The sequence below is a fragment of the Lissotriton helveticus genome, chromosome 5_1, assembly GCF_964261635.1.
Source record: "Lissotriton helveticus chromosome 5_1, aLisHel1.1, whole genome shotgun sequence".
Lineage (NCBI taxonomy): Eukaryota > Metazoa > Chordata > Amphibia > Caudata > Salamandridae > Lissotriton > Lissotriton helveticus.
Genome location: NC_136065.1, coordinates 1,628,088,263 through 1,628,107,587, shown reverse-complemented (window position 1 = coordinate 1,628,107,587; position 19,325 = coordinate 1,628,088,263). Strand labels below are relative to the sequence as shown.

Here is a 19,325-nt window from a genome sequence, read left to right as displayed (position 1 = left end):
TATAACAGTACTTTTTAATTAAGAAATAAACTAATTAACATACACATTGTTTACATACCTAAAATTGGCTTGACCAATGCCGCTGCTCTTTTATACTCTACTTAAATGCAATGTTAGTAGTAGAGAATGCTGCTTCGTGGCTTCTTGGTTTATTGAGATATATTCCTATATATTGATTTTTTTCTTTTTCTCTTTCTGCAAAGATTGAATAGATATAGTTGTTTAATTGTAACCTTTCCTTTTCATGTCTTCCTGGAAATGGAATGACGACTGAAGGAAAGAAGATTGGAAATATACAAAGACTCCGGAACAAGGGAATCTGGTAAGTATTCGCTTTTTATCTAAAATCCTGTCTTATAAGCGGACATTTAAGGCACTCACTTCACTAAACTAAATATACTCCTCACTACAAATGCCACTTAACATTTCTGGAATTCTTATGTGCTGGTAATTTCTTTTGAGAGAAAGGTAAGGCGAGTAACCCTCACTAACTCTAGTGCTGACTCTGATAGTTTATCTCCAAAAGACATGCGTAGGAATAGGATGCTAATCCCTCTCGAGGATTGTAACCTCACCCACTAAATAACAGACAAGGAAGTTGTAATGAATACCTCACTGGGTAAACTGAGAGCAGAGACTCTAAGCAAAGAAGCTCCCTCTAAGTGTCAGACTATAAATTACTAGGAAAACCTTACTTGGTCAACTCAGGACTGAGACACTACTCTCAAAGCACCTGGAAACCCGAACGCGACGGAAACTAAATGTCGAAGCACACGACGAACTACCCTGACGGACTTTTCGCGCTGTATACTGGAAAAGACTCCTCCTCAGAGATTTCAGGTGAAGTGCAAGGTTCTAAGGGAGAGCCCACCGAACATTCCATCACTGTTTTCAGGTTTTGCAATCCTAGAATGCTGCACTGGAAGCCGCTTCTTGGCGGCCATCTTGGTATTCTTCCTGTTCCTTTTTAGCCTCAATTGTGCATGTTTCTTTGTTCTAAAGGCTGTTTTCAATGAACTTATATTTACTGACCTTCTACCCTTACTGGGATGCTGAGGGGTTCTGACAATATCCTGCATTGACTATTTTCTCATACGGGGCCACCTCACCTCCTCCATCTGACACTCTGGTTGAGATCTTGCCTGGAGGCTTATCTACGCACTCCCCAGTCCATATGGACATTTGCTCTAGGTCATATTACTCTTTCTACACAGTATTGGCAAATGCAGTCTAGGCTACAGGAAAAGAAACATCTTCTGAATTCTCATATTAGTCTTAACAGGTAGTGGTATGAACTCTAATGTACCCCGATATAGGCCTATGTAGTTACACAACCTTTTACCTACATTTGTCCTACCATTGTTCTACATAACGGGTTTGGTGCTGACATTTTACCTAGTTAGGTGCTGCATGATTGTTGTGTGGTTTTCTTTAACAACTAGCCTCATCTATTATGCACCAGGATATTCAGTGTAACAGAAGGATTACAATCTCCTGCATAATAACTCTGAATAAGGGTCACCACTATCGTCATCCTTGGCCAACATGCCCACAGCACCATGACACATCTAGTTAGAACCTCCTGAGGATACCTTTTGGGTATGTAAGCACCACATCTTTCCTGGGCAGAAGAAAAGAAACTTCCCTGATGACACACTGACACGAGACGCTGAGGTCCCTGCACATAGATACTCCAGCACGCAGTGGTCTGACATCCCTCACAGGGTGTCAAACTCGAGACCAAGACGGGGTCCTTCGTTCTCTCACATCAGGTAATGGGGATGGCTCTATCCTAGGGGCATTCTTGACTATACACCTACATACATGCTAGGTAAACTTAGGTACATCTAGTTAGGGCTTGCATCGTAGGAGTACGCATTATCACTGTCATGTACTTATATGCCTGCATATATTTACTGTTGTATCACTGTGATAGAATTCTACCTTTTATTTACTCGTTTTGTGTTTGTAATCATATATATCTGTTCCTGTCTCATGGTTGTTGCAGCACATGTATTTTATACTTGGATAACGCTGGTTCAATAAATACTTATTGAAAACATCCACACTGTTTATTCTGTATATCTCTCTGAGACAAGTGAGCACGAGTGACTGAGCAAAAAGTACTGTACTGTTTCCACGATCCCTGAGGGTTCAGGGTTGTCATGTTCGATAGCTGCTAGAAACAAATCGCTCCTCTGTAAGGTTGTGGAGCTTATAGTGGCACTGTGAGCTGGCTGGTTTACAGACTATCATATCAAATGGGATGTCTGGAATCAGTCTGGACACCAATCTTTTAGTTTATGTTGTCTAAACAAGCAGATCCTATATAGAGTTGTGGGAACTACATGACAGTAGTAGAACATACATTATGTCTCCTTGACACCGATACTCTGTTCAGTGGAAAGGCAGCCTGGGGGTGTCAGCTAATGTGTGACTTGAAGTTGTCTAGGAGGAAATCCTCTGAGGAGCACCTCAGATTGGACCGCAACATGGTTTCACTGAGCTCTGATTATGGAACAAATAATAATCCATATTTGTAAAGCGCACAATCACCCGTTAGGGTCTCTAGGCGCTGGGGGCCGTCGGGAAGATTAAGCAAGCTATTGCCCAGAGTCACATGGTGCTGGGCTAACCTGCCACCGGCGATCGAACCGTGATCCCCAGGTTCCAGCGTCAGTCGCCCTGGCCGCGGCGCCACACCTCTCCCACCCTTGTCCGATTATAGAACCAGTCCCCCCCCTTCTCAAGTGGGAAAAGTAAACAAATAAGATTGCTCTTAATGCTTTCTATAACATCACAAGTGAAAGGCCCCTGGTGAGATTCAAACACAGACACTATGTGCAAAGGTAGGAATGGTGCTAGTGTACCAGCCACGGCAGTCTGAGGCTAAACTAGCCATATGCATGATTCGAAATGCTTAGGGCCATTTGCTAATACACCCGGAGAATATCTCAGTCACTTTTGACTCTTTCTATTAGGACTGTGCAACTTCACAAAGAGTAAAGTTTGGGGGGAGGAACTCTTGAGAGGTGAGATCACCATAGACGAGATTAAGGGAGCTGTTTCTGTTTGCCGACCAGCACATCCCTGGGGAAAGACAGCTTCCCTAGAGAATTCTTTAGCACATGAAAGGTGTAATTGTCTATTATACAAGGCCTATAAGGGAAGCAACGAGTTCCGGATCCTTAGGATCTATATCTAACAGAGTTATCATAAAACTTATACCCAAGAAGGGAACAACTTGTTGAATAGCAGGAGCTACAGGCCCAACTCCCTCAATGAAGTAGATGTGAAGATAATACTGCCCAAGATCCTAGCGCCCAAACTACATAAAGTCATCCCTTCCATTATTCACAGTTCACAGGTGGCATTCGTCACAGGACACTCCTCTGTGAATGACCTGAAGGCACTTGTTTGTGCAGGGAGTCCAAGACCTACAGGATGATGTGCTCCCTCTCTCCCTAAAAGCTCAAAAAGTGTCTGATCAAGGGAAGTGGGGATACTTCTTAAAAGTCCTGGACAACTTCGCTTAGGCCAGGATTTAATTTCATGAGTCTAATACCCGTAGCTGTCACTAAACTGCAAAGACAATATGGCTTATGGTTCCGTCCTATACAAATTGAATGCTGTGTGAGACACGGATGCCCCTTGTCTACACTTCTATTCCTCCTTGCCCTGGAACCTCTAGAGGCCACCACCCATACTGGATCTTAATAAAGGGTGTGCTCTACAGGCCATGACGTATAAACTCTTTCCTTTGTGCTGATAATATTCTCATGATGATTATGGATCCCTATTTGTTGTTTGCTGAATTGATGTCCTTAATTTACTTCTCAAGTTCTCTGGTTGCGAGGTGAACTGGGAACAATGCGAGGTGCTGCCAATCACCTCTTCTCCCACCAGGACCAGTTTTGTCAGTCTTCCCCTGAAATGGGTCCATAAGGGCTCACACTGCTTCATATGCCTGGATAGAGACCTCGATGATTGGTCGAGAATAGCGTCCTATCCTTGATAGCTCAGATTGACTATGGGAGGTGGTCCCAGCTTCAATTCTCTTTGTGAGGCAGGGTTATGTTATGTTATGTTATGTTATGTTAATAGTTATTTATTAAGCGCTCGTACGCCCGAAGGCTTCATGGCGCTATCGAAGGGAACATAACACACAGTAAATACTCAAAAATAAGCCTGATTAAGAAGCCATGCTTTAAGAGAATGTCTAAAGGTGAGAAGATCTGGACTCATTCTTAAAAGAAATGGTAGAGAATTCCAAAAGGTGGTTGCAAGATGGTCAAAGCAGCAGCCGCCAAGGCGTTTTTTCTTAAAGGTCGGAACAACCAGTAAAGCTTTGTAAGCAGAACGAAGATTTAATGAGGGATTATATCTGGAAACAAGGTTTTTATCAATTTCGGACCTGTATTTTGTAGGGTTTTAAAAATAATGCATCCAGTTTTAAACGCAATCCGCTGTGTCACGGGCAGCCAGTGAAGTTGTTTCAGGTCAGGTCTAATAGACTGCCATTTTGATTGTTTCAAAATAAGCCTGGCAGCTTGATTCTGAACAAGTTGGAGTCTTTTTAGCAGGCCCGCTGGAAGTCCCAAATAAAGACTGTTTGGAAAGTCCAGTCGGGACAGAACGAGGGCAATGATAACCTGAGTACGTGCGGGTTGCGTCAGGAACTGGGCTATTTGTTTTATTTTCTTAAGTTGAAAAAAGCTGGCGGAGACCACTGTACCAACTTGTCCTTTCAAAGAAAGATATGCGCTAAGTGTGACTCCCAGACTTTTAACCGAGAGAGATCTCATTGGTGGGTTCATTAAGATGGTGGTCATCTTGAGATATAACTATGTTTTTTGGGATATTGCCCTTGTGATATGTAAGTTGGTCCTCATTCAAATTGACTCTGACATTTAGTCTTTCATGTGGGGGAAAGAGTCCAAAGCCTACTAAGTAGCCTGCTCAGATAGCTTATGCCTGGCCCACATGGGATCTTATTTCATCCAACACCTCTTCCTGCAGACTTACTTTGTACCGGTGATCCCTAACCCTCCCCATTGGGTCTCCATGGAATGGAACATGCTAGGCTGTAAATGCAGCCTTGATGCTGTGTATAAATACAAATTGCTGCGATTGAAGGTTGACAGTCCCCTTGTGCAGAGTACGCTCCTGCATTGGAAGCTAGTGCATAAACGTCTTAAGCTTGACCTGTGGTTCCATGTTCAGGATAACTTCCTTCATGTCTTGGGGTGCATGGCGCTCAGTCAGCTTTACACTGGTCAAGCACCTTATTGAGGGTGATTCTCTGAAGCTGTTTCTTGTTCTGGAATATGAATATGGCCTCAGTGTTACACAATAATGACGATATAAGCAGATGGTCGTCCATAGTGTGCTTGGTCTATTGAACCGAGACTGATTTACCTTGGACAGAACTTCTCCCTCTAGGAAGGCGGCCTGGTACTTGCTCTTCTAATGAAAGTGAAACAGTTTCTTATAGAAAGCAACTACCATAGTGCTGTTGAAGCCCTCATACCCTTGGTGGTAGCGCCTTGCTCCATGGCTTCTAGGCTCCGCAGTACACCCCTTAAGGGCATCCTACATACCTCAGCGCATTCCATCCATGGGCTGAAGAAATATGATCACATCACCCCCATTTTAATAGAACTCCATCGGCACCCCTTACTGGCCCACACCATCCTCAAAACCAGCTGCATCATTTACAAAGCCATCACGAACAGTTCCACCACTTATCTAGCAGATAGATAAAGTCAGCATCTCTGGTGGTTCTCGGCACACATACAGCCAGCAGACAGTCTGGATTCCGACTAAGAAATGAGAAAAAGAAAAAAACAAGACACCAGGCCTTTTCGATCTGTGTACCCGGGATCTAGAGCAACATCCCCATATCCATCAGGACCCCCGCCCGACGATGCTCTAATTTAGGAAACAGTTGAACACGCACCTCTTCACAGAATGCTACAACACAATGCATTAACAGTCCTCAAACTAGCTATCTCCTTTTGCTTATTGACTTTAAGCTTCTCCATGACCCTGTACAATGCTCAGCTGTCTTTTGGTTAAAGACACCATATACATGCATACAGGGGCTCGATGTCCATTCCAAATTCTCCAGTGCTGACTTACCTGGAAAGGCTGGGAAGGTTTACAGGACTGTTTTCATTCTGTTCAAAGAGCTTCTAGCGACCTAACGCGAGCTACCATTACTACACTTTCAATACTGGACCAACGTACTCACTTATCGTGGTAAACTTCATAGGGAAACCAGACTGAAATGTTTATATTTCGAATTTTTTCGCAATTGGTATTGATCATCCCTCCACTTACACAAGCTGAGTCTGAGCAATTACCTCACTCTTGATGCTAGGGGTGCAGACTGCCTGACTGCGATCTCTTCCATATACTTTGGGGTTACACTAGCATTAAGCAATGCTGGTCTGAGGTATGGTCCACACAGTCCTCTATCGATGGCATGATACTGACCCCATCGAACTCTCTGGTCAGATTACATGGCATGCCTGACAACATGGCTCCCTTCTCTCATAAGCGTGAAGGTTGATGACCTCGTGTGCTGTTGCCAAACCAGCTTTTTGTGCCACTGCAGCAAAACCTTGGCTCTGTCCCCTAAAGGAATGGTTGGCCAAGTTGGCAAGGACAGTTTCCTGTGAGCGTATTATTCATAAAACAAAAGACCAGACATCTTTCTTAGATGTGTTGTTGTAACCCTTCATTAGGCACTAGTCTGCAGATGCCTTGCCCTAAGCATGCCTCTCGACTTCTCATCCTTCACCCTGGTTTGACTGAGCCATCCCTATTGACTCTCTGGTTGGTATCCCCTTACCTGCATGCCACCCCTAGCGTCCACTGCCCTCTGATTGGAAACAGTGTGACTGGGGAGAAACCTGATGTCACTGTGGTCGGAGGCTGAGGATGTACCTCGCTGGTTGTCTGATGTACATGGCTTTGTAGAGCTGTACAGAGGTCTAGTGTCTTACACCGGTCATTGCTATATCTGTGTTGCACTGTTAGCTTCTGGAAACATTCTTTATGAGTACCTTTGCTGAAGACTGATAGCTTGACAAATGATTGCGTCCAGATCCAGGTTTCATTTCTGTGTCTTTCAACATGCAAATGAAGAACAAAAAGTAGTAGCTGGTAGGCACTAGATAGCATAGCGCTTCATGCTACAAATAATACACATACCTAAAATCCTAAATACACATTTATGTATACAAAAGATATGCCTTATGCGTTGCCTGACCTGCTTGTCTTCAGACATATCATGGTTTTATATATTACATTTTTGGGATGGTAGGGGGGCTAATAAATAATAAGAACAAGACACACTTCTGAGTCTGAGTGGGGGTATATTATGGAGGTATTTATATTCAACTACAAATCTTACTGCAGGTAAAGAGTCTTGCTCCCAGGCCTGCCCATAGAAGGAGACAGGTAGGCAGCTATGAATATCCCAGTAACCAGGCATGTCTTTGTGGCTTCCTTCTTGGTAAGATTGTAAAGACCGATGTAAGAACTGAATGGCTTGCTCCCTCAATTTGAGAAGCTCCAGTCTGAAGGATCTATGGGTTTGTGGGATCTGATCACACACCTGCTGCTCGGGGTTTGTCGCTTTGCACATCCATATGCTGTCTAGTGCCTACCAGGTACTACTTTTATAGTCCTCAGTCATGCATTGAAAGCCTCTGAGGACTTCTCTTGTCCCGGATGTCCTTCCCTCGCAGGAACTATTCCTAATTGGTGTTCTTAAGGTGGCTGCAGTTAGCATAGACATCTTCCACCTCCAGCCTTAAGTTGTCAACAGTGCCCTTGTTTGGGAGTGGCAGGAGTAACTTGTGAATCTGCTCAAATGTGAGCAACATCAACTTCATGGTGGGATATTCCATGCATCACCTTCAGATAGAAGCCGAGACACATCAGCCACAGTTTTATTTCACAGATTCATCAAGGATGAAGCACTGGGAAGAGAAAGGCAGAAACTCATTCACCAGGGGGCTCCATGCAGGTGTGGCCCTTGTATAATCAAGAGGGGCTTGCATGGTAAATTGGTCCAAAACTGGGTTTAGGTGGGATCACTACAGGTACCTACAGGAGATAAGTTAGTAGTGTAGGAATAACGTGACTGGGTTCTGCACAGGCTTGTTGGCTGCTGTGAGACCCTAAGGCAAGCTCCATCAGAGGTCTGAAGGAACCTACGTGAGTAGAGACAATGCCGCAGCCAAAGACGCAGGCATAAAATGCTCTACTTTCAAGGTCAGGCCTTATATCGAGGACCCTTCTTAGAGAAACTGCATACCTACTGTACATACCACAGTATTATCCACAGCACCAGACATCTTGAGGTTCTGTCTGTTGTAATGATGGTATTATACCCAATGCATTGTACCCAGCGGCTCTGGCTCGCATAATGTGACACCGGGCATCAACAATACTCCATAACCAGAGGTTCTGCCTCCTAAAATATGACACAGGTCCCCCACAGTCCTTACCTGAAGGCTCTGCCTGCTGTAGGTTTTCACCACATTAAAGCTGAAGCTGTAGATACCAGTCCATGGGGCCAAGAATGTGCTTTTCTCAATGTCAAAGTTGTGTCCAATGTTGACTAACGCCTAAAAGGAGGAAATAGAGGATGAGAGAGACTTTAACAAGCACAATTAAATACAGAATCAAGGGGAAGAGATAGAAAATGGGAAGAAAGAAAAAGGAGGGTGAGCAATGGAAAAAGGAAGAGAGAGGCAGAGACAAGGAGACGAAGATATGATGTAAGAGAATAGGGAGACAAGGAAACTGATTTGTGAGAAGTAATAAAAAATGGCATGAGGGAAGAAGAAAGAAAGATCTGGAAAATAAATTGATGATCAAGAATCTAAGGAGAGGAACCGGTAGGGCAAAGAGATGGGGGAGAAGACGAGACCAGGAGGATGAAGTGGAGATAGGGAGGAGGATATAAACTACAGAGAAAGATCAAAATATATAGGAAAGGATATTAGCCACGACTGAGACTAGATAAGAAGAGACAGGGATGAAGATACAGATGAAGATTGATAAATGATAGCAAGAAGAAGGATGAAGACAAAAAACATACAGAGAAATTGGTTTAGACAAATAAGTTGAGCCACATCACTCTAGAGGCGGTGTGAGCCCTTGATATCTCCACTGCTCACCCGGTCAAAAAAGATGACCATGGTCCTGTTGCTCAGCTCAGAAGGCTCCAGGTTGTTGTCCCTTATGGCAGAGAAGGCCACTTTGCCAACTCCAGAGCGGACAGACATGCCGAGAATGCTGGTGCTGCCCATTTCGCTTGTGGGGTCCGAATCACAGACCACCAGACACTTCCCTTCCAGAATAAAGGGATCTGTGCCATTATGAGCCTGGTCATGTCCCAGAACAAAGCCAAAAGCCAACGTGACAGTCACAAGCACATGGAAGGACATCCCGTTCCACTGAGACATTTATCCTGTAAGGCCAGAGAGGTCCTCAGCAGTCAAGCCCTGGGGAAACAAGAAGCGGATTATCAGTGAAGGGTGAAGATAAAGAGAGGAATCACAGAGATATTTGCTATTACGAGCAAGAAGGTAATAGAAAGAGAAGAGAGACTGCTAACTGTGAAGACTGACAAAAGATGTTTGCTGAGACAGAACAAAGAGCATGTGTCCGGTATGAAGAGCCAAAGAGGAGCATCTGATTTTGGATTTTGTTAAAGAACGTTGAAGCGAAGGCTGTTATGTTAGCTGTCGTGAACAACAGTGTTGGTCTGATTGGAGTGATGAAGGAAGGGAAATGGCATTGCTTGGAGTTGCAAGAAGCAAATTTAGTACTGGCATTAATGATCAACAAAACAATAGTGATTTGGATTAAGAGCCTGATTTAGATCTTGGGGACAGGTAACTCAGTCACAACAGTGACGGATATCCCATCCGCCAAAATATAAATCCCATTTTATCCTATGGGATTTATATTTCGGCAGACGCGATATCCATCACCATTGTGACAGAGTAACATGTCCGCCAAGATCTAAATCAGACCCTAAGTGTTCCACAAAAAGATATAGATTTGTTGAAGTTTAGTGTATTTTTGCTTAGCTAAATGGATTGACTAAAGAATGTTGAGTTAACTGTTGACTCAAATTAGCATCTAGGTTATTTTGGACTGGTTAAAAAGATGTACAGGAGAATGTTATGTTGGATGATAATCTAAACTAAAGTATGTTAGGTTACTTTAAGAGATGAAAGATAGATTGATGGGTTGTTTGGCTTGATGAAAGAGATGACGCAGCATTGACTTAAGTGATCAACAGGAAGATGTTGGATTGGGTGGAAGTGTTTGCTGAAAGGATGTGGCATTAACTCTTTCCATTAAATGAGAGTATGCTGGGTTGTCTGACCGGATCAAGGAAAAGATTTTGGGTTGACTGGACTAACTGAAGATGGAATATTGGTTTGAATGGACTCACCAATATGAATATGTTTGTTTAGTTGGCTGAAGTTTAGGATCTTAGGGTGATGAAATAGATTGTGTGGTCTTGGTCTGGGTCATGATGAAGATGATAAGTAGTCGGTATGTCTGATGAAGTTGGAGATGTTGGGTTGGCTGGAAGGATCAAGCATGTCAAATTAATAAGTCCTGTCATATCATCATCATGCATAAGCGTTACTCCCAAGCTGGCTGATGTAACTTGACCATCATCACCTAGTCCATTGTTGAGAATGCCCTTGAAATAATCCTATAGGGTAAATTTAGACATGAGGATAGGTTGGTGTGAACCAGGTTTAACGAAATCTCTACATGAAGGAGGTGGGGTTGGAGTGATGAAAGACATTGTCATAGCTGTAGTGGGATGAAGGCCCAATGTGGGGTTCTGAAGTTTACAGATTTGAAAACCAGGAGAACGGACTGAGTTTTTCATTGTTTCAGTATGGATAGCATTGCCCTACTTGAGCTGGCTGCTGAAGACACCTCATATTTGATGGCTTAGGCACAATTTAAGGTGAGATTTAGGCGTTATTAATAGTTATGTTATTATCGTGACTATTGTAATTACAATTAATATGTATTATTGTTGGGTTGGTTATTTTTTGTATTGCTATTGCTGTCCTCATTATTATTAATTATATTTTGCAGGGATTGCATATGGCACTGTTAAACACAACTGGTCCCCTATCCCAGTTGGTGCCTGTTAAATAGAACTTGGTGCCCTCTATTCTATAGTATGCAGGTGAAGGCCTATATAGTGCTTCTCTTTGTGCATGGCTAGGCTAGTGTTGATTCAGCCAGGTATCCTTGTTGCTGACTCTCATGCAGGTTTCACTGGAGGTTTATTGTCTTCTTGGGCTGGTCATCTCCCGGGTAGTATCTACAGCCTTTAGGCAGTCTGTTAGTCATTCCTTACAGTGTTATCGGCCTGTTAGTCCTAAACTGCCTTTCTTCTTCTTCTCGTCTTCTGACCGCTAACTGTTCGTCTTCCTGGTGGTACGTACTGCCTTTGTATATGTTTTCATTTTGTTATTTGGATTATCAGCCCGATGGTAGTAAAGGATTGGTCCTTCACTCTGATGCCAACTTGCTGCCAACCCTGCTAAAGTTCTTGCGACCTTGACACCAGTCAAGTGGACATTAACCTCTCCATTATGCAAGACCTACAGCTTCCAAGTCATGGTAAAACTGCTACTAATAAACAAGAGGCGAGACGTCTACACTACGCTACACCCCACTGTCCCTGATAATGCTGGCGAGAGAGAAGTCTTCAGGCTGGTTTCAGTGATGGAAGAGCGGTGTTGGGGTGAGGTAAAGGAGAGGATGTTGGATTGATGATGAAGTATGTGATGTTGGAGTTATGAAAGTGGATGATAGTCTTATTTAAAAATGATGAAGAGCATATTGGGGTACATGATAAAGAGGGGGATGTTCAGGCGGAGGGCAGTGTCCAAAGTGTTAGGATGGCCTGGAGCGGGGTTATTAAAAAGGAGATTTATTTTTTTAATCAGGTGTGTGGACTCGATGCTCTTTGCATAAGGTAATCGGACAATTGTGTGTCTTCAAGGACACATTTTTCAGTCCTTGCCGTTAACAAACTATTACTTTCTTCTGGATTGACCCACCGGCCAATAATGTTGTGAAACCGGAAACTCTGTCTCGTCCGTGATGTTACTGAGTGTTCTGGTAGCCTCACACCTGCATGGTAAGTAGGGGCTGTTGTGCGCTGGTGAATGATGGGTGTTGACTGGTTGAGAAGCTAAAGCGATGCTGGGCTCGAGGTGGATGAGGCTGCCAGAGAGGAGCCCTGATAATAAACTCTACTGCTAATGGATTGGACAAGGCTGGGGTGAACATCCTCTCCCTTCTTCATGGATACCTCTCAAATTCAACAATTGCAGGGGACAGCTGCCTGCACGTCCATCGTGAATCAGAGGGTAAAGTCCCTCGAGGTCCTGGTGGTGCAGCAGCCTGTAGCGCTCATCTCTCTCGGTGGTCTTGGTAGCGAGATGGATGCCCCGCCGGCACGGTCCTCAGGGCACAAAGGGTCGCTCTTCGTGGGGTTGTGTTAAAGATGGTCACAGGTGAAGTGTGGGCAGGGGTGCGGTTGGGAGGGGGACGATCAGTGTCCCCCTTCGCTAGGTGTCCACTTTCTGCCCTGTGCCCGGGCCTGCCCCCATACAACGCCTACACAGCCGGAGGCTGGTGGTAGCTTGTGCGGACGGTGGGTGGCACGCGGCCGTGCCAGAACATTCTTCTGAATGGGGTTTGTACTCTATTTTATTTACTTTTATTGATTTATTTTTGTACCTTGCAGGCCTTTATGCGGTGTTCTTCTGCACATTGGAAACGATAGTGTTGTTTGCGTGGGTTGCCATGGAAACAGGTTCTTCTGCTGCGCCGATTGTGTTCAGCCTTGATCCCTTGCAACCCGGGCCCCGCTTCCTGCGCAGAGGGAAGTGCACAATGGAGAGCAGGCACTTCAGGGAGAAGCGTCATTAATCATCAGCACTCTCTATAGACTCCAAGGGCTGCGCTGGAGCTGGCGAAATAAATAAAACACGCACGACTCAGTCAAAGAGCCATCGCCGACACGCACCTCAGGTACAGCACAGCAGACACAGCGTCGCAAGCTTCTCTCACACACAGGCCAGGCCCAGCAGGCGTAGCACCACTGTAGACTTCCCTTACACACGCAAGAGTATCACCATGGTGGGGAACATTCCTTCAGTCTGCTAAAAAGTGCAAACAGATGGCAGCAACAGTGCAAGCTTCTCACACACAGAGAAAGGGTACAGCAAAGCCATCACACACAGCAGTGCCAGGAGTGTAAGCTTCATATACACAGAGAATGGGCACACCACAGCCCTCGCACACAAAACAAGCACGCACAGGCAGCAGTGCAAGCTTCCCACACACAGAGAAAGGGCACAGCACAGCGCTTGCACACAAAACGCACAGGCAGCAATGCAAGCTTCCCACACACAGAGAAAGGGTACGGCGCAGCCATCACACACAGTACTGGCAGGCATGGGCAGCAGCAGCGTAAGCTTCATATAGACAGAGAAAGGGCACAACACAGCCCTTGCACACAAACCGAACAGGCAGGATTGCAAGCTTCCCACACAGAGAAAGGGTACGGCGCTGCCTCTCTTCTCGTCGGAGCTGCGTGATTTGCAAGTTGGAGTACCGCAGGGCTCAGCTTTGAGCCTTAATTGATTCAACATCTACCTTACTCCTCTAACGATTCTTATGGAGGCCTTGGGAGCCAAAACAAGTTCATATGTTGATGACACCCAGCTACTCTTTTGATGGGACTGTAAGACAGGGCTGCCTGGTGAAAATATTACCTGGCAGCGGTCTTCCAGTGGCTAACGTTTCATCAGCTCAAATGCAAGGCAGAAACAACAGAGCTGTTATTTGTTTTGGAACTAAGGCACAGGAACAATGGCAATCCTGGCCAGTGGATGTGTCCTTTCCAGGGCCCAAGCGAACTTGGTGAAGAACCTAGGTATTAAAATCGATGAAGACCTCACATTCTCATTGCAGGTGAACACAGTAGTAGGATCCTGCTTCGGTCTACTACGTATCGGAAAGTTTATTCATTTTTTGTCCTTCTCAGCCAGGAAACAGGGGATACAGGCCTTGGTGTCATCTAGGCTGGATTATGGCAAAATGTCATGTATCTAGACCTTAGTACCAAACTGCAGGTGGTCCAAAATGCGGCAGCATGTACTCTACTCGGTTTGCCTCTGAAAGCACATGTCGACAAATCTGAAGACACTACATTGGCTCCCTATAAAACAAGCATTTACAATGCAATGGTTTCGCCTTTGGAAAAGTTAGAGCTATTGGCATTGTAAATGACAAAATTTGTATTTATGTGTTGGTTTTGAAAACAGATAAATAAATGGCATTGTCATTTACATTGCCATTAGCTTAATCTCTGCAGTCACTCTGCAGTCCCATAGCACTCCCTAGTCACTCTGCACTCCCTAGTCACTCTGCAGCTGCTTTGTTGATAATGCAATATTGTGATGACAATATTATGCCCTTTAAATACTACTGCGTGTGCCATTACAATACTAATATAAGTACTACTGAACTTACTGAATTACAATAGTATACTTACATAATAACATTATCCCCATAAAATACTAATACTATTGTACTTACAATGCAACACTAAGGCAGTGACAATACTCTCCTTCATATTTTAGCAACCTTACTGAGAAGTTTCATTATTGATCTGTTAGATATACAGCAGTGATAATGAGACGTTCGAATATTGCCACATTAGAGGTAAAGCAACTTAGCTGAGCCGTGCTGTTCCTGTGAGTGTATCTACCGTTGGTGCAGCAGGTGCAGTGGCACCGGGGTCCAGTGCCCTGAGAGGCAGGCGGGCAACTAGAGCCAAATGTCGGGCGGGGGGGGCTGAAAAAGATTTGGGGGGGGGGCTAATTCTTCCAGCCGTAACCAGAGTGGCTGTAAGAAGGGGTGAAAACATAACAAAAGCCTCATTTACATTTAAATGGTCTTTTACAGACCAGTGAAGTACTCGGGTGTGGCTGCAATTAGACGTCGCCAGCCGCGAAGATGTGTCAGCCCGGGCTGACACACACGACGGGGGGCTGAAGCCCGGTGAGCCCAATGGGTGTTGCGCGCCTGCTGAGAGGCCCTTAAACTTTGACAATAGCTGGATTTTACCACACCGAGAGCACTCAGATGGGCCATGTTCTTCGCTTGCACCAGGGGCCCCGGCATCCATGCTAAAGTACTGACTGGTACTAACCCATTTAAAATATCAGCGCTCTGCTACTGTCCCTTTAAATTTTAGCAGCTCTGCTCAGTAAAGGCGGCATTGTCCTATTTAAACAGCGCTGTACAATAAAAATCCTATAGGAGAATGCAACAGAAAAAAATCGACAGAAACCTCCCGCATCGCACAAGATACACACACTATTGCTTCTAACACTGCTGTCCACTGTGAGTTCCCACACACAAGTGCATCGCCTCATAGTGGGTGGTACACCTCTCGTTCACTCAGCACGGGTATGCCTTACACCCAGCAGTGCTGTAGCGCTCAACAGCACTTTCCACTGAGTGCTTCTCCACGTCAATGCAATACCTGAGAACCAGAGCTGCCGACTTTGAAGCTGGGGAGTGAGTTTCGAGTCTCAGCGTCCTCAACATCCTGTGATTGTGGGCAAATTATTTAATTTCCGCGTGTCTCACAAACATGAATGAGTAGTATAGCTGGGGCTCAGGTAAAGCGCTACAGTACCTTCGGTTCGAGTTCGTGCTATATAAAACTGAGAGATCTTAGTGCTACTAGATCAGGCACTCACACTAAAAGATCACGTCAACCAAGTGGCTGGTACATGCTTACGGGCCATTGGACTGTTAAGGAGGGTCTTCCCTTATTTGCCAGACTGCCACAGAAAAACACTTGTCCAGGCGCTAGTCATTAGCAGAGTGGACTACTGTAATGGTCTTCTCTTAGAAGCAAACGAAGAACAACTCAATAAGTTACAGGTAGTCCAAAACACTGCGGCAAGGATTGTCCTGAATGTCCCACCTAGGACTCCCTCCCGCCCCCTGCTGACTAAACTCCACTGGCTCCCAGTGCGAAAACGAGTACAATTTAAGACCCTATGCACCATTCACAAGTGTCTAACAGGCACCGGCCCCAAATACCTGACCAAAATCTTTCAACCTTATGTTCCTGGACGCTCTTTACGATACAGCAACCTTCAGCTGCTGCAGGTTCCTAGAATAAAAAAAAGCCAGGCAAGGAGGCCGTGCTCTGGCCCACGCAGGGCCAGAGCTCTGGAATTCACTTCCTCTTACACTGAGATCACATACCAACCATTTGGCCTTCCGAAAGACTCTCAAAACTCACCTGTTCACAAGCAACTAATCTCTTTTGGGCAATAGCTCAATCCCTCATTGTTCATGGTCACTATGAGTTATATTCTACCATTTGCAAAAAGCGTGGAGATACCCCTTCGGGAGTCTAATCAGGCGCTATATAAGAATATAAAATAAATAAATAAAATAAAATAGTGGGTATTAATATTGTATCGTAAAGTGTCACATCGCTTCATACAGGCACAGCAGACACCACCAAGATACATAACAAACATGGATGTACAAATGTTTAACTCTTTTACTGTCACAGAACACATGAGGCAGAAGACCCCACGCATCCAACGCAGCCCGCATGTGTCAAATATGTGCTAACGATGTCATATTGTAAGGTACCACATAATTTGCTAAAGCAGGCGGCATCTAAAAGCACAGAAGACATTAAATGTGTTGTTATTTCACTGCAAGATGAATACACTTGACAGAATATACTGCATATGTCGTATGTGGCAAATATCTGGCAACAATGTAATATTGTAAGATACCACGTCACTTCATATATTACAGAAGCTAGCAAGATGTGCAACACACATGCACAGGTGTCATATTAAATGTGTTATTCTTTCACTGCGGCTGAACACTGTAGTCAAAGCAACCCACATGTATCCAGATGCCATGTATGCCAAGTACATGGCTGTCAAGTAGCTCCCAGAAAGACTACTATTGAAGGATACATTCCCATCCACACACAATAGAGCGCATCAGAGAAAACAAGGGCGAACTTGGTACAAATAAAAGTTAACGTTTTAACAGAAGTGAAACAAGGAAAGGCACGGACAGCGGGAGGGGGGCGGGAAAGGAACGGACAGCGGGGGGGGGGCGGGAAAGGAACGGACAGCGGGAGGGGGGGTGGGAAAAACAACATGTTAGAAGCATACTGTGCAAACAGAAACATTAACAACACGGGCATGTACAGACAACAGAAAAAAAAGAAAAAAAACGTAAAACAAAAGACAACATGAGACGGGGCATTGGAAATAACAACAACTTCAAACTTGCCAACCACTTCGGCCAAAGGCTTTTCCAAAATGCCGAAAACATCACGGGACGAAAAAAAAATATATACATGCCCACAGCCACATGACGTCAGAAAAGAGGCAGGATGAGAAAAACCTCGCCGAAACGCCCACGAATCGCCTCGAACGATGACAGGCTGATCTCACTTCCAATGGCTAGCCTCCATTTTTGGAGGTAGCCAATGGGAGAGTGAGGCAGTGCCCAAGCCACAATACTCTAACAAAAGATTTCGACCTGCGCCGAAAAGCTGCGCGGCGCAGCTTTTCGCCAGGTCGAAACCTAAAAAAGAATCTTATTTAAGACTCTTGTCCTGATTCATAAATGCCTTAATTTGACAGGTGCCGAATATCTCAGGGCACACATTCATTTTTATGCTACCTTCAGATGCCTTTGGTCAGCTAAAGCCTTCTTAGCCAAAACGCCTTAGTTTAGGCACTCTAGGACTGGTGGTAGATCATTTTCCTTCTTAGGCCCGTCAGCTTGGAACAAACTTCCCTCTGAGATTTATAGCATTACAAATATGTCTCAATTCAGGAAGATTGAAGACTTGGTTGTTTAACCAAGCCTAAATTGATTAGGCCTTTTAAGTGTGGGCAGAGGTGCAGGGTGCCAGGTCACTCCTTTGAGTAACAATGCACTTAACAAATGCCTGTTCATTCATACATCATCAGCAGCAACATAAGCTTCATATACACAAAGAAGAGGCACAGCAAAGACATCACACACAGTACTGCTGAGCAAGGCCAGACTGGTCGTACTGGGCATCGGGCATTTCCCATGGAGGCTGAAAGGGTGGAGGAGCGCTTTTGTTACTGGGGGATGGTTTTGTAGCAGTGTGGTAATTTTAAAAGCACTGCAGAGTTCCTTGTATACCCAACACTTTTCTGGCAACAACAGAAGTGCCAAGGTAACTCTGATGATTAATGTACCTGCTAGACAGGGATTGGTGTTGTGTCTAGTGGTAGCTTTGATTCATCCAAGGTAGCGCAGAGGGTTAATATGCCTATTGCAAAGAGCGTGTACATTCAGATCACATACCAGTATTTTATGTACATAAATCAGTTGTTTACCTCTTTTGTCACTAAGAATATTTTGTTATTGTGCAGTTCATAAATTACAATCGTAATCTGGTTAGAAAGTTATGTTTTTTTTCCCTGTCTTTTATTGGTGCCGAGAAAGAAAATTGAGTACAAAATATCGAGTTGCACAAATATCGAGTTATTAATATCGCGGGTCAGGAATATCGACAGCAAGAATATCGTGGTCAAGAATATCGACTTAGGAGGAGGAGCTTCGCGTGCAACCGAGATGGCCGCGTGAGCACAGGGCTCCCGGACCTTCGCCACCTCCGGCATTTATCCTGACTATAATCCTGGTTATGACTACGGATCATCGAAGATGAAACCCAACTGATATGATAGTTGCTTTCAAAATTTGATTTGGTCCGAGAAAACCGATTTTATGGTGGTCTAAACCTTCCTGGCCTGCTCCACGGATCTGCCCCGGGCTCGAGTTGATGAATTGCCTGGATGGTAATTGAACAACAGCGGCTTCCCTGATCCTACTTTCGACCCTGGACTTGGCTTGGCTTGGCTTTTGGTTTCGCTTTTGCCCCGGACCTTCTACGCAGCGGACTTGGCCCCGCCGCCCACGGACTGCTTCACTTCGCGGTCTCACTTCAGGGCCGGGACTATATATCACCGCTCGGTGTGTGACGTGGAACACGCTGTCCTTTGGTTGAGCATCTGTGGGTGTTTGCGACGTAGCCATTTTCACCAGATCTCGGGGTCCCCTCGGGGGCACAGCTTCCAAAATGGCCGGCAAGCCCGAGGTTGAAAAGCGGAAGACCAAGACTGTTCACCGTGGGGGCTCCA

General features: G+C 44.9%; 1 protein-coding gene across 1 annotated transcript in view; it reads right to left on the bottom strand.

The window, feature by feature from the left end:
• LOC144753744 (cerebellin-1-like) overlaps window positions 1-19,325 on the bottom strand; it is a 101,489-nt gene that overhangs the window by 21,613 nt on the left and 60,551 nt on the right. Inside the window, exons 2-3 of the mRNA XM_078641326.1 lie at window positions 9,198-9,524; window positions 8,523-8,642 (exon numbers count right to left, since the gene is read on the bottom strand). Of these exons, the coding sequence (XP_078497452.1) occupies window positions 8,523-8,642; window positions 9,198-9,485 (408 nt within the window). The 5' untranslated portion in view covers window positions 9,486-9,524. The remainder of the gene's footprint in view (window positions 1-8,522; window positions 8,643-9,197; window positions 9,525-19,325) is intronic.